The 24,262-nt window shown below is 46.1% G+C and overlaps 1 protein-coding gene across 2 annotated transcripts in view; it reads left to right on the forward strand.

The window, feature by feature from the left end:
- Positions 1 to 507: 507 nt before the first annotated feature.
- The window catches only part of ARHGAP31 (Rho GTPase activating protein 31), a 64,195-nt gene continuing 40,440 nt past the window's right edge, over positions 508 to 24,262 (forward strand). For both annotated transcript variants that reach the window (XR_015774798.1, XM_005523902.3), the window contains exon 1: positions 508 to 1,244. Coding sequence is in view for 1 of the 2 variants with exons in the window: in XM_005523902.3 (XP_005523959.2) it covers positions 1,145 to 1,244 (100 nt within the window). In the remaining variant the exon portion in view is untranslated. The remainder of the gene's footprint in view (positions 1,245 to 24,262) is intronic.

Here is a 24,262-nt window from a genome sequence, read left to right on the forward strand (position 1 = left end):
GGAGGGAGCTGAAGGTTTCCCTCTTTAATTTCCCAGCTCTCTGTCCCCTTCTTGCACTTCAGCAGCTCCAGCCCGCACCTCCGTAGAGGAAGGCAGATCCTGCAGTGACAGAGTCATGTTGGAGGGCAGGAAGGCGCCTTGCAGAGAAGGACCCTGCGAGCAGAGCCAGAGCTTTATTGGAGAGGCTCCTGTCGGACCCTGCCCGGCCTTTGCCGAGCTGCGGGCTGGCAGAGCAGGAAGCGCCTGCATCGCCCCGCAGCGATTTCCTCCCGGGCAGCCCCGTTATCTGGCAGGACAAGCTCTCCCTCTTCTTCTCCCTGATCCCATCCCTGTTCCCCAACTCCTCTCCCCGCCTTCCCTCAGCCTCACACACACACACACAACACACACGTAGACACAGACACACACACACACACACGCACTTCGCTGCCAAAAAGCGTCCTCCGCCCCCCTCCTCAGCTAACTTCCTTTCAGCTTTTTTTTTGAGGATTTGTAAAACGGGGGAAAGGAGAGAGCGACTGAGCGGGAGTCAGGACAGGAAGCTGGTTTCTCATTCCTCCGACTGTCCAAAGCAGGAGGAGGGGAAGGGGGGGAGCCAAAGAGGAGCCTTGTGCAGACTCTTCGCCGGTCGCTTTTCATCAGTCCGCTTGAACTTCCAGTCTCCTCCGAAAGCCAAGAGGAGGACGACCAGACTGGGACGCCTTCTGCTGGAAGTGGCGACAGCGCGACTGACGAAACCCAGAAGGTGGCTGTGGAGGGTCCCGGGATCGCGCTGCTTTTCCCTAAAAGACATCCCTCCACCATCTCCTGCTCCCAAATTGCCAGCTCTGATGCGGGCACCCATCCGCCACCCACTTGCCTCTGATGAGAACCGTGCTGGGCTCAGGCTATGATCGCTGCTGCTGCGGGCTGTGGAGCCTCCTCTCGCCCTGACCTTCTTCTGCCACAGGAGCAGCCCAACATCTGGTGGGGATTAATGTTTACTTCTCTGGCCGGACGCTGTACGGGACCCCCGATGTTGCTCCCTGGGAGCGGGACACGGGCGGTGGTCTGAGGAGAAGAGCAAGAATTTTGTCGCCCAGCGTGAGGCCGGGGGGAGGGGGGCAAGGCAGGAGGGGGGTGAACCTCTTTTGGGACTAACCTCATGAAGAACAAGGGAGCCAAACAGAAACTCAAGAGGAAGGGAGCCGCGAGCGCGTTCGGCTGCGACCTGACGGAGTATCTGGAGAGCTCTGGGCAGGATGGTAAATGCTTCTTTACTCTCACTCTGCTTGCAGGAAAGCCAAGCGCGTGGCCCCCTCTTCTCACCGGTAGTAGGACTGCAAAGCAGACCTTTCCAAAAGCTCAGGGTTAGACGACCTGGAGCCGATTTATCCCCGGGAAGTGGAGTCACTGCCCCGTTACTCACAATGAATGAACGATCGGAAGATTGGTGATGCATCTGCATGAGCCTTGCATGAGTAGTGCTGTGTGTGTGTAAAGGACTGGGCTGGGGTTCTAGGGTTTCCTAAGTGTGTACCAAGACAGCCCGACATCGGTTGTGGTGCCCTCTCCCACCTGCCTGGCTGTGGACAGGCTTTTTGGGGAGTCAGGTTTGGAGATCTCAACTGTGCTCAGTGTTGCCTCCTCCAGGATTTCAAAATCCACCTTAAGTCCATGAGACTAGAATTTTGGAGGACTCCAGGGAGGAACTGGACTCCAGTACTCTTCCCATGTTGTCCTTGGACTGCTGGACGGACAGAGACTGGGTTATGGGGTGGAGTGTGGTGGGTTGGTGTAGGAGGCGTCTGAGCTAACGTGTTCACCACCCTGCCTGTTTGCTCTCACTCCTTCTTCCCTTGACTTTCATGCTCCCAGGTATTGAATGAGAACATAGTAGCTCAGACAAGAGGTAACTCCAATAAAATAAGGGCTTCCTGAGTTTGAAATGGTCAGTCCTTGATGAGGGAAGGAGCAGAACATGTTTTTTTAAGGTGGGTTGGACGACAAGAGAAGTGGTTGTGAGTTTGGCCAGCAGAAGGACCTGCAGTTTAGCAAGAGGAAAAAATAAATGCATGCCTGTTACCATCCCTGATGTTAGCATTATGATCCAGGTTTAGCATTATGTTCCAATTTGAATTAACCAATTTTACCAATGTCAGGTTATTTCAAGAAAAAAAACCCAAAAACTTGTAGCAGGAATGCCAGCTTAGTACAGGGAGAGCTGTACAATCAGGTCTTTCATTTGCTGATGAGCATGGCTGATGAAGTGCAGTGTGGAACTGCACTGGCAGAGGGATGGACTACATAACAGGAGTACTTTCGTTGCACAGTGAAGAGGGCAGTAAATGTATCACTAAGATGAAATGTTATATATGTGCATTTATTTAGGTATGGGGGGAAAACAGCGGTTCAATTGCATTGTGGGTCATCTGTAACAGGTACCGACTCTTTTAACAGATATAGCTCTTAACAACAACTGAATTGAAATGTCAAAAAAATAACAGACTTAATGAGCTGATGTCCCTTTGCCAGTGTGAGGTGCAGACAGATAAATTCCATCCAGTGGAATCATCCATGAGCCTCTGTGGTGAAGGAACTATTTACAGCTGTTTACAGGAGCACTGGAAAACAAGACAGGGAAGGCGGGCACAGGCAGTATATTCATTCGAAGCAGCAAGGGGATTTTGAAGGCAAAAACATAGTTACTGCAGTTGAAATTGGGCCAGACAAGCAAAATCTATTACCTAAAATCCCATAGATTTTTTTAAAAAATAATCTTTTGAGACCAAGAAGGAAGGACATTTTCTCAAATCTCATTTGTGGCATGGTTCACAGTTCCAATGTGCTTATCTCTCCATGCTGAGGAGCATTGGGGGAGAATAGGAAGTTCCTTTCCTTTATGCAGTACTGCTGTTTGTTCAGTAGCACATCCCATTGCCCAGTGCTGTGGGATCCAGAAATGTAAGACTCGGTTGGTGTAGGTTTATTGGTAAGGGTGTAAGTTAGATTGGAAGTTCCAATTCTTCAGGACAAGGGGAAAATAAATTCAAGTATTAGAGATATTAACTTTGTTGGTTGTACGACTTGCAGGATGAATAGGAATGACCAAGAATGCTGAAGTGACGTTCTGGGGGAAAAATGAAGGTTGGGATGTCACCAGGACATCACAAACTTGCAACCAAATTAGAAGAGCATTTAGGGTATGAGAGATGGTTGATTTGGGGGGAGTTGAATTGTCCTGCTAAGAATTATTTTCCGTGACAAGTCAGTGCTCCTGTAAGCAGCAAGTTTTATAGGTAAAACTTTATAGAGCTTTATAAAGTCTTTCTATATAGCTTTATAAAGCTGTAGCTTTCTCTCTGCTTTATGTAGTGCTGTGTGTTTAACTGGTGGGATGCAGGCTCAGGTTGTTCCCTACTAAGAAGCAACGAAGTTCTAAGACTTTTCATGGTATCTGAGAGCGATGAGGAGCAGGAGAGCACTTTGGCAGCTGTCCAGCAAACATTTTGTTGTGGACCTTTCTGAAGGCAGGTTTTAAAATGCACTCAGAAGGGTTAACTGGAAAAGAAGATGCTGTGGGCTCGGCAGGACGTGAGTCATACTGATTGTGCTTTCCGTGCTCAGGTTTGCTTTACACCATCCTGCAGTGCTGTTGTGTGTGACTGGAGCTGCACAGGCAAGGAGAGGCTGAGACCTGCTTTGCCGGTGCTGGCCAAGGGAGCACAAGGGATGGCCAGGGCTAGTGAAGACGATTCAATTCGGAATTTTTCCCTCTGGGTTAGTACATGCCCTTTGCAGTTAGGGGGTGCTGCACTACTTGTCCGATGCTTTGTGGAGGAGAGGCACAACCTGAGTCCCTACATGCTTGTGGTTGTTGAAGAGCAGCTTGTGCTTTCTGTAAGAACCTTAGTCCCTGTGTTGTTGCCAAATTCCAGTGGAGAGAATTATATTCTGCTAAAGGTATCAGCATTTCCTCTCTTCCCATTTAACTCTTTAATAACTTGCTAGGGTTAGTTTCAGAGACAGCCAAAGATCCTGCTGTCTTCCTTACCAGATCCATGTATCTAAGCCTCTGTTAGAAAGAACTTTATGCAGCAGAACTACAGAGTATTTAAAAATTATTAAATGGGAAGACTTTAGCAGGTAGAGTGAGGCAGCTCAGGAGCCAAAAATGTGGTACAAAGCTCTTAGGCCTAAGTTGATTCTTCAGATCTGACAGAGGTCAGTGGCAATGGGCAGATGTGCATGTCTGGTGGCTGGTTAGAAACTCAGATGTGTTGAATTTACTGTGTTTCAAGTCAGTTCCTGTCAGTACCACATTTGACCCTACTTGGCCTTTTCCTGCTGGCAGTCTATACACAGACACTGGTCACACTTCTTATGGGGGCAGACTGCTATCAGTGCACACAAGCATTTAAAATCATGACTCAGGCCACAAAAACCATGACATAAAATCAATGCTGGGTTCTTTGTCTTCTCTCTGTTTTCCAAAACTTCAATGTGCATCTGGGTTATGTTTTCAAGTCTTTCTTTGGTAAGAGGGGAAAAATAAACTTCTCTTCCTCCTCACCATAATTATCAAACAATGGCTTAAATAGCAGTGTGTATGAGGACAAGCTCACATCAGACATGAAAGAATGATGGCTGGCAATACCAATGAGGAAAAGTTGTCTAATTTTGCTTAGTCCCTCCTGTGTCACTTCCTGCACTGAGTCCACTGATCTTTTGGCATATAAAAGCTTCACTAGAAAGCAGTGTCCATGCCCAGACTTTGGACATGGATAGGCGTCCATGCAGAAGGAAGTGAGTACTAATGCCCTCTACTAAAACATTTTACTGTGCCAAACTTTATTGAAATGTATGGGCTAACAGATAATAGTCTTGAAGGACTAACATTAGAGTCATGTTTTGTCCTCTTGATAACCAGCTTGGTTTCCAGAGGAGAAAAATGCATGCTGCCTCTGCTGAAGTCAGTGGGAGCTGCACCTCAGGCTCTCAGTTCCTGTAATAACAACAGTATAATTTTCTGGTGACGAATGGGCCAGCAGAGAAGACAAGACACAAGTTTGTGCACCATCGTTAGCTGGGGCAGGACACTCTGAACTGCCTAAGAAAACAGTCACAAAGAACAGTCTTGCTTCTGGTTGTATCACAGAATTGTTGTAAGAATCAAAGCTGTTAAAGTGAGAGGAACTACATGAAAAGGGAGTTTAATATTTCCAGTGATTCTAACTGCGGGAGATTCAAGCTGGGATCTCAGGTATACAGCCAGGTACAACTCCCACTTTTTAAAATGGAAATGCACACAGCATCTACAAGAATTGGGTTGTGATGTAAAAGGTAATCCAGTCTTTTGCATCAGAGCCTCTACCGATCCAGACCTACCTTTGCTTCATTTGCTTAGAGCCAGGTAGGACTTGGGAAAAGCCTGAATTGTTTCCTTTGTTTTTTTGGTATGCTGGTGTCTAGATGTTGGGTTAGGAGATGCTACCTGGTCTGCATAAAGCCAAATCTCAGAGTTGATGCCTTGTTTTTATGGTACAGGTCAGCTCTGTGTCTGAGATTCCCCTATTTGCTGGAGAGCTAATTCTGCTGTTGCTGTACCCCTCTGTGGTTTCTTCCACATCTGTTTCCTGCCTGATGTTGTCTGGTTGGGATGCAGTGAGCTCAGCTTTTCCCCTCAACCCCCTCCCACACTCCCCACAGCTCCCTCAATGGCCCTCATCCTGAGCCTGTAGCACCCAAAACACTTTCTATCTCTTCATCTAATGCAGCCTATTGGCTTTGTTTGTTACTTGCTTTAGAAAAAGAGCTATTTAGTTTGAGAAATTTTGAAGCCACCAATTCCCTTGTTCTCCCCACTTGAGGCTCCTTCTTGCCATGACAGAGAGAGCAAGGCCAGTCTGCAGTTGGCTTCAAATGCAGACAGGGAGACAGGTGAGGAAACCCTTACAAGTCCCTTGATTGTAGTATGGGAAAGGAGACAACAACATGGCTAGCCCATATGACACTTTCCTGAGCTGTGTGGCTCTGCAGTGGCTGCTTCTGCCTTGTCACAAGTGCATTTGAATGAAATAATAAGGAAAGTTTTAATTTTGCGTTAGTGGTCTCAAAAACGTGGTAGCTCTGCCTAGCCCTGGCTCCACAAGCAGGTTCTTAAATGTGTCTGAGAGCTGCAGTAGGCAAAGATTTTGCTGTAGCATAGACAAGTAGTTCTGAGGGAAAGCAGTAGCAATAATTCAGCAGTAATGTGCTGGATACAAATGAAAAGTGGGCTTGGATACTGCTTTCTTATTTTAGTACAGCCCCTTAAGCATCCTGTCCTCTGTGTGATTTTGTCATCATGAGTTTCACTGTGAAGCTGCCTTGTCCACATGTGACTAGATAAGGAGACCTGTCACTCAGGAAAAAAACTTCTTGCTTCAAGAACAGACTCCTTTTGGAGCCAATCATTAAACCTGCTACACAGATGTGAAGCAGCTTTTCTGGGCCCTGTGGCTTTCTTTCCTCACCCTTGCATGTCTTTTGGGATAGGAGCATGCTGGGATGAGCATGGGGGTGCATGCAAGTCCATAGCACAAGTAAATGGGTGCCACACAAGGCTGCATTTGTCTTCACTTAGGACATTTTTTTAAGCTGCCTTTCCTCTAGTGATGTTTCAAAGTGAAGACATGCCCATGCTTTTGGGTAGGTGCTTTTGGTTAGTGATGCATGCAAGAAGTCCTGGGAAAACTGCTGAAGAATCATTAAAGGCAAAGTGGAGGAAAAAGACAAAACTTCTTTTTTTTTTTTTTAAAGTCCCCTTGGAAAACTGAAAATGCCACACACTCATTTAATCTGCTGCAAAAGAATGAAGAGCTGCATTCATCCCTCTCTCAAAATTAGAAACTGTGGCACTGGGGATTTCTGTCTCAAGAACTGATCAAGCTGAAAAGAAAGCTTTTTGTGGAGCCAAATTGCTTTCAATCTAGATCTCTTTCCAGACCTACCTTACTCTGTGGCTATGCAAACACTTGTCTCCATTCAAGGAAGGAAGCGGCAGGGGCTGGGAGGAGAACAGGACAAGAACAGCCTCTTGCTTGGGCTGACTCAGAAATGCTTTAGTCCTGTTTTTTTTGTGTGTGACGTGTGGTTGTGGTCTGATCTACATTTTCACTCTGCTGATATGCAGTGGCCACATGGCCTGCACTCTGAGGGGTCTTATTCCTGGCTCTAGTCATGCAGGCTGTGTGGATATTTCAGGCTGCACCCCCTCATCCTTGTGATGGGAGCAAAAGGGACAACTGAACTGTGAAATCTGGGGGGAAAAGAAGTGGGACTGTGTTATTGTACAGTGAAGGAGAGCTGTGGCAGTGGATCCTGAGAGCTGAGTACATGTACTGACAGGTGGAGGAGCTAGGCTGGGCTTTGAGGAGAAGATAGCTCCCTGGCCTTTCAGTGTCTGCCAAATCATGTCCGGTGGACAAGAGATGAGAAGCTTTGCTGCCAAAATGGATGCTGTGGAGGAAATTATTAATAATGTAACTTCTTGCATTTTCTCCACCCGCTCTCACAAGTGGAGCATCACATTTTGAGTCCCAGATACCAGCCTCTATGGCAACAAGTGAGAACAAAAAGGCACTGGGAACAATGGGAACAGACACCATCTGTTTGCTTCTGCTACTTTGCTGTTCCTTCTTGTTTTGGATGATGTTTGTGTTACTTCCTCAATCTGTTTCTGGTTCCTGGGACCTGGATTTTTGTGTCTCTGTGGCACAGTGTTACTGTTGTTTAACATTCATATTGCAAGCTCAGCTCCTTGTTCTGTATTGGCTTTCCATTGCTAGCACTGTGTGATTAGCAGAGAACTCTTGCATGTTGCCTCCTGCTTTACATTTCCCTTACTGAGCACTGCAGGAGGCAGATGTGTGGTTTGCATGCACTGAGCCCCACTTTGATCCTGCCTTCTCCCCCACCCCCTGCAAACCGCATGAATCACATCTTGCCTGCAGATTTTAGATTAGGACACATATTTTGATTTAGCAAATGTTTTCTCTTTGTTGGTAGCAGCTGATTTCATCTGAACTAGGAAACCAAGGAGTAGGGATTTCACTGCTTGTGGTATCACAGCTCTCAAAGTTTCAGGGAAACAGTGGTAGTGGATGAAACATTGGCAGTGCACGGGGTGGATGTACAACACAGGCTGATCTAGACGTGATGAACAAGTCTGGGAGAGACCCCCATTCATCTGGGGGACTTGGGTCCCAACCTTTGGTGTGGGCCTGGTTCTAGTTTGGAGAGCTCAGAAAGCATGCATCTGTAACTTGGGCTTCACATATATGTCACAGTTCTACAGCAGCAACATTTGCTGGCATCAAGGTTGTGCCAAAAACTTATGTTGCAGTGTTTCTCCTTTAACGGTAATAAGGGAAATGAAAACAGCCTGTCAGTAATGGTATAACCAGCCCTGCTCCAAAGGGCCAGGGTTGGGGGGACTGTCAGATTGACTGCCCACATCATGGCTTGGGCTGGATCTCTATCTGGAGGGTGATTAAAGGATGGAGAGCTACCAGCATCTGCCTCCGGTCCAGCACCACCAACAGGCTGCCAGATACACTTAGAGCTCTGATGTGGAAACCTACAGATACCTTATTGCAGTGCAAAGGCTGCTAAATGGCTGCACTGCTGCTTATTTCAAGGGCAACTAGTGCTCCTAGCTGCCTACTAGTGGCTCCTTTCCATACATTCCCAGAGCCTCGAGCCTCAGCTGTCCTTTGGTCGCATGCCAGAGCCTTCAGCTTCTCTGCTGATAACTTCAGTTAATGTGTTTTGCATTGTCAACAAAAAAACCAACAAAACCAACAAAACTGACCAACCAGCTAACCAACCAAAAATCCCAAAAAACCCAAACAAAAAACCAAAACAGACACCTCCCCAAACAAACAAACAACAACAACAAAAAATCAAAAACCCCCAAACTAAAACAAATAAAAGAATCTGCAGTATGTTTACAATGGACACAGAGAACAGTGTAACATAAATTGAATTTAGTGTTAAATGAAATTATGTTGTGCAGCTGTGCTGACTATATTATTAACTTTCATACTTGATTCAATAGTGTGGACTCTCTTTTCTACGTTTATCTGAAACCACAGGCAGACTTTCTGATCTTCTGCACCAGTGTGATTGCAGATATGAAAGTACTTAACCATAGATTTAAGACCTACCTTTTTGTCAGGTGTTGGGGCCTTTGCATTGGGGCCTCACTCAAGTGCCAGGCCACTGCTACCCTGTCTGTGAGAGCAAGGAGTTCAGTCCCTAAGGCTACAAGTCTTTTGGCACAGAAGTGCGCAGGGAAGTGCCAGTCCTCTTCTGTTCCACCCTCCTGCCTTGAACACGACCCTGCAGCTGGATTAGAGTCCCCATTTTCACCCAAGTGGGGGCCCTTTTGATTTTAACAGTGCACCAAAAAGGGCAGAGCAAAACTCATGCTTTTTGCAGTTGCCTTGAGTTCCTCCACCTCAGTTGCTGTGTTCCCGTTTCTGAGCAGCCAGCTGGCCCAGGCTCAAACCAGCCTTCTTCCATCCTGGTGTCACCAGCTGATGATTCGTGTGATGGACTCAGTTCCAGGCCGTGTCAGCCTGGTTGGCTGTTTGGCTGCCTTGACTTAGGTGAGTTAATGTCTATATAGGAAGAGTTACCTTAACAGCAGTAGAAAATGTTACAGAGTCACAGAATTACTGAGATGAACAGGGACTTCTTAAGATTAACTAAACCAAATCCTCTGCTCAAGTAGGGTTAGTTTAAGCCAGTTTCCCAGGACTGTGTCCAGTTGAATTTAGAATATCTCCACAGATGAAGACTCCACAACCTCTGTGAGAAAACTGATCCAACCTCAGATTACCATCAAAGTAAAAAAGTATTGTGTTCAGATAGAGTCTCATGGTTTTTAATTTATGTATCTTGTATTGTCAATAGGCACAACTGAGAATAGACTGGATCCCTTTTCTTCATTCCCTTCCAGCAGGTCTTCATTCACAATGATTGATCCTTCTCTTATACAGGCTGAACAATCCTGGCCTCTCCTTATATGAGAGATGCTCCAGTCCCTTAATCAGTCCCATGGCCCTGAGCTGAGCTTGCTCCAGTAAGTCCTTCTTGTACTGTGGAGCCCAGAGCTGGACACAGGACTCCAGCTGTGGGCACAGCAGTGCTGAGCAGAGGGGAAGGATCACCTCCCTCAACCTGCTGGCAACTCACCTCCTAACTCTTCTGATGTTCTTAGTAATCTATACAGTTAGCAGAGATTTGCCTTGGTATTCCAGTTTTTGCTGGCAATTCAGTCAATAACTAACGTGCAATCAGGATGTTGTAAGGGATCCTTTCTGCCTTGCTTAATGCTCTTTCTGCCCTGGTTAATGCTCAAAAGGAATTGTATTTTCATAAAGAACCCCAGTTCTTTAATGATTTCTGAGGTTTTGCTGCTGGTCAGCCCAAATAAATTAATTTATATAATATTCTGCTATGCGGCATCTTCTGAAAGCCATGCAGAGCCTTGGCTTAATAGAAAGTCTACAAAAAACGCTTTGAAGCAACACACCTTTCTCAGGTGGTGTTTGTAAGAGCTCCCCCTCTCCTCCCCCAAAGCCACAGTGCACAGGACCAAGGCATTGTGGCCAAGCTCCTTCCTGCCAAAGCATGTCCAGCAGACTGGAGAGTCAGAAACTTTGCTGCCAAAATGAATACCGTGCGGGAAATTATTAATAATGCAAATCTTGCTTTTTCTCCACCCACTCTCACAAGTGGAGCATCACATTTTGAATCCCAGATACCAGCCTCTATGGCAACAAGGGAGAGCAGAAACGCTCTGGGAACAAGGGGAGCTGAAGCTGTGTTACACCTCCAGCACGGGAATCGAGCAAGGGGAGGGGAAACGTGCATCCCTTTGCAGGATTCTCAGCTGTCTCTGTTGCTCTTAGAAATATGCCCAGAGCAGCTGACTTGGGTTCATAGCAATTTATCTCCAGCTCCTCACTGCCCTCTTCTACACTCAGGGCTCAGCTAACTAAATGCTTTTGGAAATGCTATTATCTCCTGTGCTCTCTGGGGCCAGGAGCAGCGTGGTGATTTATCATCTGGAACAGGAAGCTTTGTTTAGTTCTATAAAGCACAGGAGAGTTAAAGAAAGAACAAAAAATAAATGCCAAATAAAATGCAAAACTCACTCTAAATCTCATGCCCTTTTTTTTACTCTCTCCTATCTGGGAATGTACATGTATTTTATTTTGTAATGTCATTAGATACTGTCACATGAGGAAAAGGTTAGAGGAGATATACCTCCATCTCTAGACAAGGGATTGAACATCCAAATGGCCAGAAGACATTCATGATGTCACTAAGCTGTGTAATTTATTTCCTGAAGAGCATCAGACCAGGTCAGCTTCTCCAATACAAACTTCATTTAAAGGATGCCACTGCTGATTTTCACTAAACACAGCAGCATCGATACTGCCTTTTTATCTGAAAGATGCTGAACATGCTCACTAACTTTCCATACACGTAGGATGCAAGGCTGAGAATCCAGGCTGGATCTGTGCCTGAACTCACCATCTATATTCACTGGCTCATCCAAAAATGCTGGTTTAGCAGACAGAACACTGGGAGGAAGGGGGTGTGTGTCTGTGTATGTGTGTGTTTATCTGCAGCTGAGTATTTCAGTTGGGATATTTTTGATACATTGGCATTCTGCATTTACCATCTCAGCAGGGAATGTGTCAGTCCTGTTGCAGACAGGCAGCTTGGCAGCACAACAGAGCCATCCAACATGTGGAAAACCCTTTGCTCCACGTGCAACTAGTGCTGGTTTTTCTGTTCCTCTCCCATTGTGCTGCTGCTGCTAGTGGTGGCAGTCACACCTCAGGAGGTTCAGATGTGTGATCAGGCAGGGTGAGCCTCCTTCTTGAGCCCTTGCATCTGTGCTGCAGTTTGTGTGAAATAAATAAGCTGTCAGTGGGACTGAATTGTTTACTTTCTTTGTTCAAAATTGGAGAGGGAAACAGCTTCACTGTTTTGTTCTTTCTGTTTTTATCCTCTCAGAGTGCTCCAATTGGTAGTGCATTTTCCTTACCCTTGTTCTGTTCAGGTAATTTCAGATACATGAGAAACCCTAAATGAGAACAAACTCTCTTGTGAGATTTATTGCATCTTCTGCTTCTAATCAAGCCAGAAAAATAGAGCAACAGACTTCCTTCTGTAATCCTGTTCTCTCCATTCCAGTCCCAACTGGAAACCAGAAGTACAACAAGGAGGAATGCAGGGAAAAAAAAAAAAAAAAAAAAAAAGGTTAAAACAAATGTCCTGGAATCTCTAAGAAGAGTATAGGGTTTGGCCTGAGGTGATGGCTCAGGGGTGCAGAGGGGGCGTGGAGGATTCTCCTTTCTCTCAAATGTTTTCAGTTCCCTCTTCTTATTCGTGTATTTTTTAGCTCCCCCTGTGCTCCCCTCCCTGTCTCCCTCCATTTCGCTAACTTTATTTCCAGGATGGCAGTATGCACATGTTGCCAAAGTCAATACATCAAGCTCTGTGCCCAAGGCAGGCTTAGGAGCAGTAAATGAGAAGAGCTGGTCTTGATCCATTGGGTCCATCATTCTTCCCTCCTGTCTCAATAGTGACTTACCTACTGCTGCTTAAGGTTTGCTGTGTAAAGTCACAAACGGGGGCTGAGCCAGGAAATTCAGTTCCATATCCCAGTAACTTCAGTTTGGGGTCACCCTCCAGACTTGCCAGAATGTAGATAAGGAATGGAGTCCCCTGCAGCCCTGTCTGTAGATCAGGTGGGCGTAGGTGACCCAGTGCCTCCTGTCCCTCCTCAGGGTGGCAGGCAGAACACGGTGGTAGAGGCAACCTTCCATCACTGCTCACAAACCTGCTTGAAGAGGGGAGGAACTGATGTGACAAACACAAAGGAGGGCTAGGAGTCCTAATTAGTCCTCATTTCTATCCTGCTAAAATACCCATCTGTCACTCTGCTGCAATAATGAGATTTGAGAAGATTAACTGGATACTGCTGAGGCCCCTCAGCATGGCAGCTCAGTAAGTGTGCCGCTGTTCAGCTTTAAGCCATGCTTGCAGCAATTACACCCCAAGCAGGTTTATGTCTGGTTAGTGCTTGCATGGGAGTGGCCCAAAAAAATCTGCTCCAGGAATGGGGTGGGTGATTCAGAAGATGGCAAGCATAGTATCAGCTCATCAAGTTGCTGCCTTGGCATCGTTTGGGGAAATGTTGCCATTTGGGCACATGGTAAAACAACAACCCCAATATTTTTAAAAAAATCCCTAGTTTATCTTTTTATTTCCTAGAAGATAGGGTTTCTTTTACACATGCACATGCTGTGCTGTGTCTTTTCCTTTGCAGAAGTGATTTCTGCTGGAGCTAGGATTTGTTTTTTTATCCAGTGCCCTAAACTGTCACATAGTGTTGCTCTGCCTGGCTCAACAGCTGCCACCTCCCAGCCTAGAGGTGGGTGGAGTGAGTCTTGTTTTTGCAGTTTGTGAAATATTTCAGGATGTAAGGCACTCATTAAATTATTGATGTTAGCTCTTGGGCATTAAACAGATGTGAACTGCAGCTCTGGATCCTAAGGGCTTTAGAGGCTTATCCCTGCCCTAGTGATGGTTCCCTGCTTGGGATTTTTCATACATCTCTTACTATAGATTTGAACTCCCTGCAGGATGGTGGAAGGATTTAGCAGATGGACAAAGGGTGACTGAAGGGTTTTCTTTGCAACATTATATACCTGTGAAGGAAATCTAATTGAGCCTTGGTAGAAAAAGGGGAAAGACGCATGTTTTCTTTAGGAGAATGGGAAAAATTATAAAAATGTGTTCCTGCCTCTTGACAGAACATGTTTGCAGGGTATGAAAAGATTTTGAATAGTTGTGATTCAAGGAACAGTGCAGGTGCACCTGACATCAATTCTTGTGCTTAAGGAAAGATATTTTCACTTGTAATGTGCCTTATTTCTATCCCTTTCCCCAGTCCTGCCTCCCTGAAAAGCAACTGGCAGCAGTAGGGCTGCTGACTTTACCTTGTGGTGATGGCAGGGTGGAGGTTGGGACTTTCAATGCAGCCCTGTCTCTGCAGTACTTTCAGCTCTTTGCCTGGGCTGTGGTGGTGAAAAACAGCACCTTGGCTGATGTGGGACCAGGAAGGGAAGGTAGCAAGCGTGGCACCACAAGCTGTTGAGATCATTGGGCAACTTTGGTGGGCTCCCACTGCATGTGTATGGCAGGAAAATCCTCTCCCAGGTTTGACATGGGGTGCCATGTTTGTGTTTGAATGGGAAGCATTCAAGAGGCTTCTCCCTTCACCTCCCCTTGCCCACCCATTCTCCCCTCTCTGCTTTGGGGTGCTATGGGGGCACAAAACTCTGCTGTTTGTTATGGGGCAGAAGAAGGGTGAGGGCCATCCCTGACCCCCCTCCTCCCCGCGGCAGTTTGCATGGTAATTAGCTCGTCCCTACGAGACAAGCCCACAGCCCAACAGAGCGGCGATTCAGAGGCTGAACAATGTCCAATTATCCCAGCCCTAGGAGCAAGAGGCCACTCCCTGACACGTGGGCTTCGTGTCCCTGGCCAGATGGCTCCTCAAACTCCCTTGGCTGGACCAGGAAGGCTGCTTGGGGAATTTGACACGTGTCAGCAGTTTTGGCTGAGTGCTTTCGTGAGCTACCAGCAGCGCAGTTGCCTTAAATATTGGGAAGAGCTCTGTGTGTGCCCTGGGCAGTGGCACCCCCTCCATGCCCTGTGCTGGGGCAGTGCTGGTGGCTACAAGGGAACTTGGGTGTTCACGGGTGGAGTGAGATGTTGCAGCCTCAGCTTGGCTACCTGTACCCCTTGACTGGTTTGGTGACCTGCTGGAGATGTAAGCAGCTTAAAAACACACCTTCCGCTTTTCTCTTTGCATCCCAGCGATTGTGCGCCAATGACGGCTGAATTGCTCAGACTGGAGTTTGAATTGCATGAAGGAGGTGGCAGGAGTCACATCCATGGCATGCCACAGGCCAGGGCAAGCTCTGTTCCTGCCGCTGCCTGGCTCAATGAGAGACCTTAGGGCACTCCTTTTTATCCACATCCCACCTCCCTCAGTGATTATGATGCTGGTATCATCCTCTTTTTGCAGCAAAGTTCCCATTATTGTTGTTATGAAATCGGAAGCGCCCTAGCTGTTTTCATCACCCGGTACTGAAAAGTGGGCTCTTGCAACCTCTGGGGAGTGACACATTGGGTGAGAGAGAGGGCAGGAAAGGGTCAGGCTCCCCCAGCTTGCCTGTCTCAGCAGGTTCCATACCCAGAGCCTCCGAGGGAGCTGTGAGGAACACCAGGCTGGCGTTACATACCCAGAGTGCTTCGTTCTGACTTAGTGAGGCTTCTGCCACCAATTGTCACCAATACGTGACAATGTAGCTTTGAAGAGAACAAGACAGCCATTTGCCATCTAACCTCTGGGTTTAGGAAATGGAAAAAACAATGCAGCATGGATCTGAAATAGCAGAAGAGATTACCCTAGACTGGAGCTTGGCCAGGATGCTTCTGCTAATCTTGCAAAAAAAAAAAAAAAGGAAAATAAAAAAAAGGAAACCGAGCAGAAAATTAAAAAAAAATGCTACAAAGAATTTCTGCAAGACTGCAATCTTGATTTTATAGTCTCTGATTTAGAAGGGAGAATATGCAATAGCACAGCTTTCCCTTTGCACACCATGGGATGGGTTCATTACTGACTCATGGATAGGACTGCCTCTTACAAGTTGCCTGCAGCAACTTCAATTGATTCTGGTTTTGGGACCAGGCCCAGTCTTAATTTATGGATAGGAGTTAATGATAATGCATCCAAAGAAACAGCTGGGAGGAAAGAAGTGTGGCAGAGAAATGGAAAAGGACACTGGAGGAAATGAATGGGAAAAGGGAATAAGGGCAAAGGTGGAATGGAGAGAAGCATGTGAGGAAATTCCAGTGTGCTTGAAAGGGAGGAGGCGAAGGTTGGAAAAACTAGTCTGAGGGTAAAACTGACTGTGTTGGAACAAATGGAGACAGCTAATGAATGGTGGAAGAGAGAGGGCTCTAAGTGGGAACAAAATTCAAAATCCTGGCAGCTTTGTTAGTAGGGGTGGAACAGAGGAAGTGATACTGTTCTGGGTACAGACAGCTGAAGGATAGACAGGAGTAAAGGAACATGCTCAAAGTGGTAACAACCCTTGTTATCCAAAACTCCTCTTCCAGATTTTTACCCAAAACCAGGACAGGGCAAGAGGTAAAAAAATTATTTCTGACTGCTTTCAGCTCTTGAAGCAAGCTTGGTTTTATGAAGTGTGAGGAGATACCATTGAGTTACTACATTGCAAGTGACGCATTTTTTTCATCAGCTAACTACATTTTTTCATTCCCCTTTTGGCACCTAACTGATGTTAAATTGAGCTTCAGTCTCTGATTAGTTCCAAAGTCTATGGATGTGAACAAGAGCAGCTTTGCATTGCTTGGATAAGTTTTCAATAGTTAATGTTTAAATGTGCTCATCTTCATCTCCTGCTGAAGCATGCGGTGCTTCAGCTTCCTTTGCTTTGAAAGCCTGTGCTACGAATCAAAACTTCTCTGAATTTAGTCTCCAGCAAGGTCCTGCTTTTAGATCATTCAGTTCACCCCCCTTTGAGACACACCTGTGCAAGAATATGAACTTAGCCTGGAGTTTTCTTCCCTCTGAAACATGTCAGCCATGTACTAAAATCAGGATACAGGTCATGGCCTGAAGTGTGTGGCTCAGCTGTGTTGTCTGTGGAGAACTGAAAAAGGCAAAGAGATGATTGACTTGTACAGCAGTACTGTAGCTATCAAAATGTAAGGAAGTTTGATTAAGTATGATCTCAACGCCCTTTTCCTGCAACACCCCTTCTTGTGTTTGCAAAGTGTTTATTAGAGTCTCAAAGCCCTTAGTACAGCAAGATCCAGGAGACAGAAAGACAAAAGAAACACAGTCCAGAAACCCAATTCCTGGACATAAGCCTTTGAGAAATGTAGTGCATTAAAGGATTTTTTTCTTTGGTTGCTTCCTCTTTCCTTGCTTCCTCCAGTCTTTGTTATTCCCAGCAACAACTTTATTTGCTTATTTGCTTCTTCCCAAACCACTGGACAGACGGGGGCTTCATCAGGGAGCAGTTTAGCTGGAGTGGGCAAAACAATGGGGCTTTAATCAGGGTGCCTCCAGCAGCCACTGCTGGCCAGAGGTTTCTCTGAATTCCCAACATGGAACAGTTGCCTCTTTCATGAAGTGCCTGTGGGATGAGCACAGGATTGCTACACCCAAAGCATTTTCATGCAGCCACAGCTCTCTGAAAGGAAACGCTGCTGAGGACACTGCCTGCAACGCCCCAAGCTACTGGGGTGACCAGCATGAGAGAGTCTTTCTTCCAGGCCTGGGCTGCGTTTGCCTTCCACATGCAATCTGTGAATAGCTCAAGTCTGGAAAGTGTTTAGGAAAGCATCTAACTTTTCTCTTAAAGGAGGAAAAAAAAAATAAAAAAGGAGGGAAAAAGAAAATGAGAACGTCAGGGATAAAGAAATAGTTTCCAGTGACTCGATGCAGTGTGGCCAAACTATTTGTAATAATTTCCTTTAAATTCCTTTTTTATATAGAAAGAATTAAATATGAAATCATGAATCAGGAAGCAGTCATCCTGCCAGCCAGTGACATGTACAGAGAGATCAGAGCAAAGTGAGAAAGACACAGAACAGCAGGAGACTTGCAGAAACCTTTTTTAGCTCTCTCTTTTTTTTTCCTCTTTTTGTTTAGTGTACACATTCATGTAGAACTAACATTTCTGACCCAAAAGAAGCTGCGGGAATCTCCTGCTGTTCCTTGTCTCTCCAATGGCAGCCCTAAACCTTCCTGTCTTGATGTGTCTCATCTGTCTGTGTTTCCTGATGGATGTTGCAGTCCCCAGATGTTTGGATACCTGATTCATCTCAAAGGAGACTGTGAAACATTAGGTATTTTTAAATACCCAGCTTTATAATTTCTTTGTTTAACTTTGCAACATTCTGAACTCACATAAGGCAATAACAAAAATCACCGCTGTTTCCCTTCAAAGATTTTTGCCATTGCTTCTTCTAAATTTGTGTGCACACAATGGCTTTTGCCTTTGCGATAGCAAGTTTATAACATTCCTGTTTCCTGAATTTGTATTTTTCCAATGGCTTTTTTTCAAGCCCTCTGTAAAGGTTCCTATCAGGAGTGCCCAGGCTTTTGTGTAAAGGAGTATGGACGTTACCCAAGTGCTACCAAAGCTAAGAAATTTCCCCAACAAAACCTGAAGTCAGAAGAAACAGACCTTTTGCCTGTTGTCCACAAAGGTCTACAGGCCCACAAGGCTGACTTGAGTTGCACTTGAGTTCTGCATATCTCAGAAGCCTGCTGGATTACACTCTGGAGCTCTCACACTGGCTTTTGCTGTGTCTCAGCCAAAGTTGGAGATGAAGATGCCTCTCTGAATCCCTGTTCATTTCTTGAAATTATTCTTCTCAGATTTCTCTGATCAGGGCTGAATTTGAGGTACAGATGCCTGACTTCAATTTCCCTGAAATACAGGGTGTTCAGCTGTAGGATTTTTATCTGTGTCTGTCTCTAGCTTGGCTCCAAGGGAAAGGAGAATAAATACTACAGGCCAGGAGACTGCAGATGCAAAAAATTATAGGCTTTAAAATGTCACTAGCTGAGCACATAATAGATATTCTTCACATTTTATGATTAGCTGTTGTGTTCTGTTGGCCAGTGCTGCCTTCCTGATGCAATTTATAAAGGAGTCTCAGGTCATTGTGAGGCAAGCCAGATTCAAAACTGGATTTCCTGAGAACATCACTATCTTTTGTAACTTTTCCTTATATTTCTGCTTCTCTGAGCAGGACAAGCTTGCCTGTGTACACCTGACTGTGACTCCCACTGTCTTTGCCGTCTCCCCTTCTATTTCTAGTCCAACAAGACATCATCCACCCAAATATCTGCGTTCATACAGCAAAAGCAACTGGTTTATGAACCAGGTTATGCAGCTGAATCGTGCCATCATGCCCAGCATTTCATATCAAGGGAAGCACATTATGTTTAGGATTCATCCAACTGTCTCCCATCTCTGCCCAGAGCTGTCTTAGAGACTGGGATGACCTTAATGCTGTGTGTGAAACCAGTCTCTACAAGGGGCCATGTGTGCCTGGGGGACCAAGGCACTGGTCTTTAGACCTTGGCAGCTGTATCTGCACTTCATGGATTTTTATTTATGTGTTTGTTTCCTTGCAACTCCTTTCATGCGCTGCTCAGGTGAGCCAGAGGCACAGCTGCCCTCACTGAATGTCCCCTGCCCGGCATCCTCTGGTGTATGAAACTGTGGAGTAGAAGAGTGGTGTGGCAAAATTGGATGGAGCAGGGCTGTACAAGCCATGGGATGCAGTTAGGAAAATACCCCTTGTCTGTAGGTAGTGCCACAAGCTTTCCCTGGGGCTCTTGTCACTCAGTGTGTCCTTTCAAACATCCTGTACACAGAGTCTCTTGCAGTGGGACACAAGCAGTTTAAGGGATTTTCATGCTGTCAGAAAAAGAGTGTCCTCATCTTGTTACTGTGGCTCTGAAAGGTTTTTCCAGCACCTTGCAGCCCTCTGACTCCTTGCCTCCATTTCAGCATGCTGCCTTTTACCACTGAGCTCCTCCAGAAGCACAGCCTGCATGGCATGGGGCCAGCCTCTGACCTCAGTGATACTAGTATACATCTGGGATCCTGCAGCCAACTGGTATGGAAGTACTCAGCTCTGAATATGCAGGAAGTATTCCCAGCCATAAAGGGGCTTACGATTTAGGCTAGTGAAACAGCAGATCAGAAGCAACTTCTGTGTGATGGGGATACTTGCAAATCTCTCTTGTGACAAAGTGTTTCTGCAACATTCACACTTTCCCTGTTACTACTAGAGTGAGCCATGAATTAATTCCAAGGAAGTCTGAGGAATGCACCAGAACTCAACTGATGCCAGGAATGAAAAGAAAGGAACCAAATTTTAGGTGGATTTGTCAACAGAATGTAGACTGCTGTAATTTGCTGCTCTTGACATTGGGGACAGTGGTGCCGTCAGCTCCAAGAGAAGTGAGTGGTTGTGTTGGCCTGGAACACTTCTCAGATTGCTGAGAAACTCTTGGTGAGGCTGGGTATGGATTAGAGGAGTGCTCAAGTTGAAAGCTTTGATGACAGTGTCTGGATAGGGGGTTTTGGAGACCTGGAGACAAAGTATTGTCTGTTTTGAGTGCACTTGACACAGAATGACCTTCCTTGAATGAAACCAAGCTGCAGACAAATACTATCTTCTGTGAGACTTGCAGCAAAATTCCTCTTTGGCCAGGGTCCCTTTTTGCTGTAATTGAAGAAAATAAATTGATAATAAAGACTGGGTAAAAGCATTGTTATAGGAAAAGATCAACCTGAGAGATGCAGAGCAGAGAGCAGGAAGAGCCTCATCTCATTCCTAAATTGGATCACATCCTTGCTGTAATGCTTCCCAGGAAAGTGCAGTAGAGCAGTGTTGCTCAGGCTTCTCAGGCTGAAGCCAAACATGTTACTTCAGAACAACTGAGAGGCCATGACCAAAATTTTGCAGCATATTGGTAGGCAAAGCAGAGAGAGAGAGTAGAACGAAAGTCCTGGAAGCCCTGAAGATCCCCTTGGTGCAAACACTTCAGGTGGGCTGAGGAGCAATGCTAGGGCAACCCTTACTGGGCAGTGCAGGCTGCGTTTCCTGTGATGGGGCAGAAAAATATGGCCTGTGGTTGGTAGTTGACTCAGCTGATTTTCCCCATTCCTTCCAAGAACTCTGCCCTGGGATGCTGCGGCAGCAGGCAGAATTTTACAGGCAGTTCCCAGAGGTCAGGCAGAACCTGCTGCACTCAGTACAGACTCTCCTGCAACCTTACAGGGAGCAACGTGGGTCAGGAAGATCCCAGGTCATCTCAGAGCAGTCCTGGGGGCATCTGAGGATGTCTCTGGGGCAGGATGTGCCTGGCCACCCCATCCCTACCCTGACACTCATACACTTGGATTTGAGAGAAGCCATTTCCACATGGAAGTCAGCAGAGCTAGAACGGTCATGAGATCTGAGTTCTGACAGCCCTGCAGTCTGTTGGCTCAGGAGGAAGCAGTAATGCATATATTTGCAGTCTTCCTCCAGACAAAGCAGGGAATGTGTCTGAAGGGGTGGATACCCATCCCAGTATCTAAGAAGAACCTTGAGCCCCCAGCATGGTTTTCCTGTCTGCCTGGTAGCATCAGCAGCTGCTGGTTTGGAACAGTCTGTATGTCCTTGTGCGAGCCAGGGCAGCTGGAGGTGGATTTGTTTTCTGTTGATTTCATGGCAATGTTGCTGCTTCGGGCCACTTCCTTGGTGTGAGGAACAACAACATCCTAGAGGAGACACCCAGTGAACTGCTGACTGCTCCACGGCTGCCCAATCCGCATGCCCAGCGTGGGAAGCGGTCAGACCACCCTGACGGCATCAACAAAGCCATCGTGTTTGCTGACATTTCAAGGGAGCACAGAAAGGAACAAAAGCTGGGAACAAAAGTCTTTGATGCAGTTTAGAGCTGCAGTTGGAAGATATGGGCCTGAATTGTAAATGCCAGATCCAAGTGCCTTTTTGCTGGGGAGGGATTTTAACCATCCAGGTCCCGAAGGTGGGGCTTGAGTCTGAATTCCAGGGGAAAAAAAAATTATGCTGAAAACTGGGTTCGCTGTGAAGTCAAAATGAATGGTAAAAAAAGGAAAACTATAGGTAGCTGAGGAGACGGAGAAAGTCAGTAGACAAAGAATGCAAAAAGTGTGGTATAACTGATATGTAAACAGACAGAGCATCTTTTCCAAGGAATTCAGGCCTCTCTTCACCCACCCCCCACCCCCAACCTCCCTTCCCTGAAATGATCAGAAATACTGCAGTTTCTCCCTAGATGACCCTTTGGTAGCGTCTTGCTATTATTGTGGTATTCAGTTATGAGACAACAACTCAAGAGGGGAAAAAAAAATAAAAATAAAAGAATTATAGAAGTGACACCAAGCCACAGAGCACAGGACCGGTTCCAAACATGCCCAAGGACAGGGCTACTGAAGTCTGGTCTTTTGACACAAACTGTCTTCTAGGACAAACAACCCGAAAGGTTTTTCTGACCATCTGATCAGTGATCTTTGGTTCAAATCTCCTGAGGTTTTAGCCTGTATATTCAGGTTTAGGGCAGAACTTTGGGTAGGAAGATTCTTTCTGGTTTGGTGGAAGCTTGGGGGAAATTGATCCTCTTCCAAAAAACCACAGTTGTGGGACCCACATCTTTTTGGGTCAGTGGTTCTGACAAACCAGTTGCAATTTCTGCATGCTTTACCAACTTCTGAATTTTAGAAGGTAAATTTCTATTTGCCAAGAGCTGTGATACAAGAAAACTGGCTCTTAACCTTCGGTCTTCCACTGTCTCAGTGCTTGACTCAGTGCTGCCAAATAATTTCTGTTTCTCCTGTTTGTACCTATGGGATGAGAATGATCCTTATCCTCTGTTAATTCATGACTCCTTGCCGAGGGCTTAGATTTTTGCTGACAGAAGCAAAGCACATTTTGTGAGACCGTGCTGGGGTTTTATCCTCACAATGGGGGACGTGACATACAAGCAAGATTGTGGGGTTTTTTGTGTCCTGAGGGTTGAAAAGCAAACCATATTACACTCACCTCCTTTTTTCTCATTCATTGACAAGAAACACATGCAATATTCTGGGCTTCAGCTTGCTAGGAACAGTGCTACCCTCCTCAGAAGTGTACAGAGAGGAGCAAACACTGGACAGGCATTGATGATATCACTCAATGTCCATTAGAGCTCGTTACTGTTTTGTGTTGTACTGTACTCCATCTTCCCCTAACACCAGCCTTCCTTTCATCCAGAACTGGAATAAAAAAAAGGAGAAACCACCCCTAAATAAAAATTCTCCGAAAAGTTTAATAATGTTAAAAATAATGATAAAGCAATGAACATATTTCGCCTTCTAGAAATGGTGTATTTGAGTGTTTGGTTGAAAAATTGAACAGAATCCATGCATTCTGGTGAAACATTTTGATTCTGTGAAATGCACACTTTCCCACTGGAAAATCTTTCAGCTGGATGATTTTCAAGTGGCCTTTCTTCCCACATGCTTTAGTATCCAATTTAAACTCCAGCTGCTGGTTGTGGTTGTCCTTTGCTGTAGCAAGTGCTGGCACTTATGCTTTCCTTTAACACAGCATACTCTTCCAGGGAATCTTTCTGTGGCTGAAAAGGCATCACCTGATAATGACACGGGAAGGCCGGCGAGATGGTTTAGTCTTTGTCTCAGTGGCTGGTGCAGAACCATTCCGTTCTGAGTAATCTCCTGACGGATTTTGAATATCCAGGAAGCCAGCCTCCCACCCTCTCCCTGAGAAGGCAATTCTACACAATACTGTGTCTCAGTCTTAGGAGGTTTTCCCTGCTCTTTAATACCCTCTCACAGTTTCATTCACTCATAGCTACAAGCCCTCGATCACCCAGAAGCAGCTGCTCCCCTCGATGTTGTGCCTTCCCTGTGCAGAGCACTACTGTGTGTCTTCATTTTTCTCCTGGTCATTTGGGCCAGCTGTGCCTATTTAGCACCAGCTCTTTGTTCTTCCTTGCTTGCTAATCCCTGTAGGTCATTAGAGTTTCTGCTCCTTTTCTCTTCCTCCTCCCCATATGCCTCATGGTATCCTGTTTTCCTTGTAACCGTAGCCACACTGCAGGGCTGAAAGACTCAAGGATTTTTCCATTAATAATCCCCACGCCCTTTTCCTGGTCAGTACACTGCTTAAGCGGGATTGAGGTAATTCATTCACGAATAGCAGGCAGCACTTGGAGACGGGGAGAGAGCCACAGGAAGATGAGGGCTCGCTGGAGTCTGTCTCTCTTGTGTGACCCTTCATCCAAGGGCGGTTTTGCTCCCGGAGCAGCTCGTGGTCCCCTTTCCCACTGTCGTGTGTGGGCACTGGCACGGCTCCAGCTATGGGGGGCACGCCTTCTGTGCTCGGGAATGTTTGCTCCAGTGTCAGCACTGCAAATTTCAGCAGCCCTGGCCAACTCCTGCTGGGAGAACATAGGTGGGCTTTTATCCTTTGGGTCTTACACGCTCACCGGCCATTAAGATTTTGCAGTTGCACCTTGAGTAAGAATTTCTTCTGGTGAGGAAAACTAAGCCCTAGT

Source organism: Pseudopodoces humilis, chromosome 2, assembly GCF_049639895.1.
Source record: "Pseudopodoces humilis isolate 2021_Gansu_Grassland_sample_001 chromosome 2, ASM4963989v1, whole genome shotgun sequence".
In the NCBI taxonomy this organism is placed as follows: Eukaryota; Metazoa; Chordata; class Aves; order Passeriformes; family Paridae; genus Pseudopodoces; species Pseudopodoces humilis.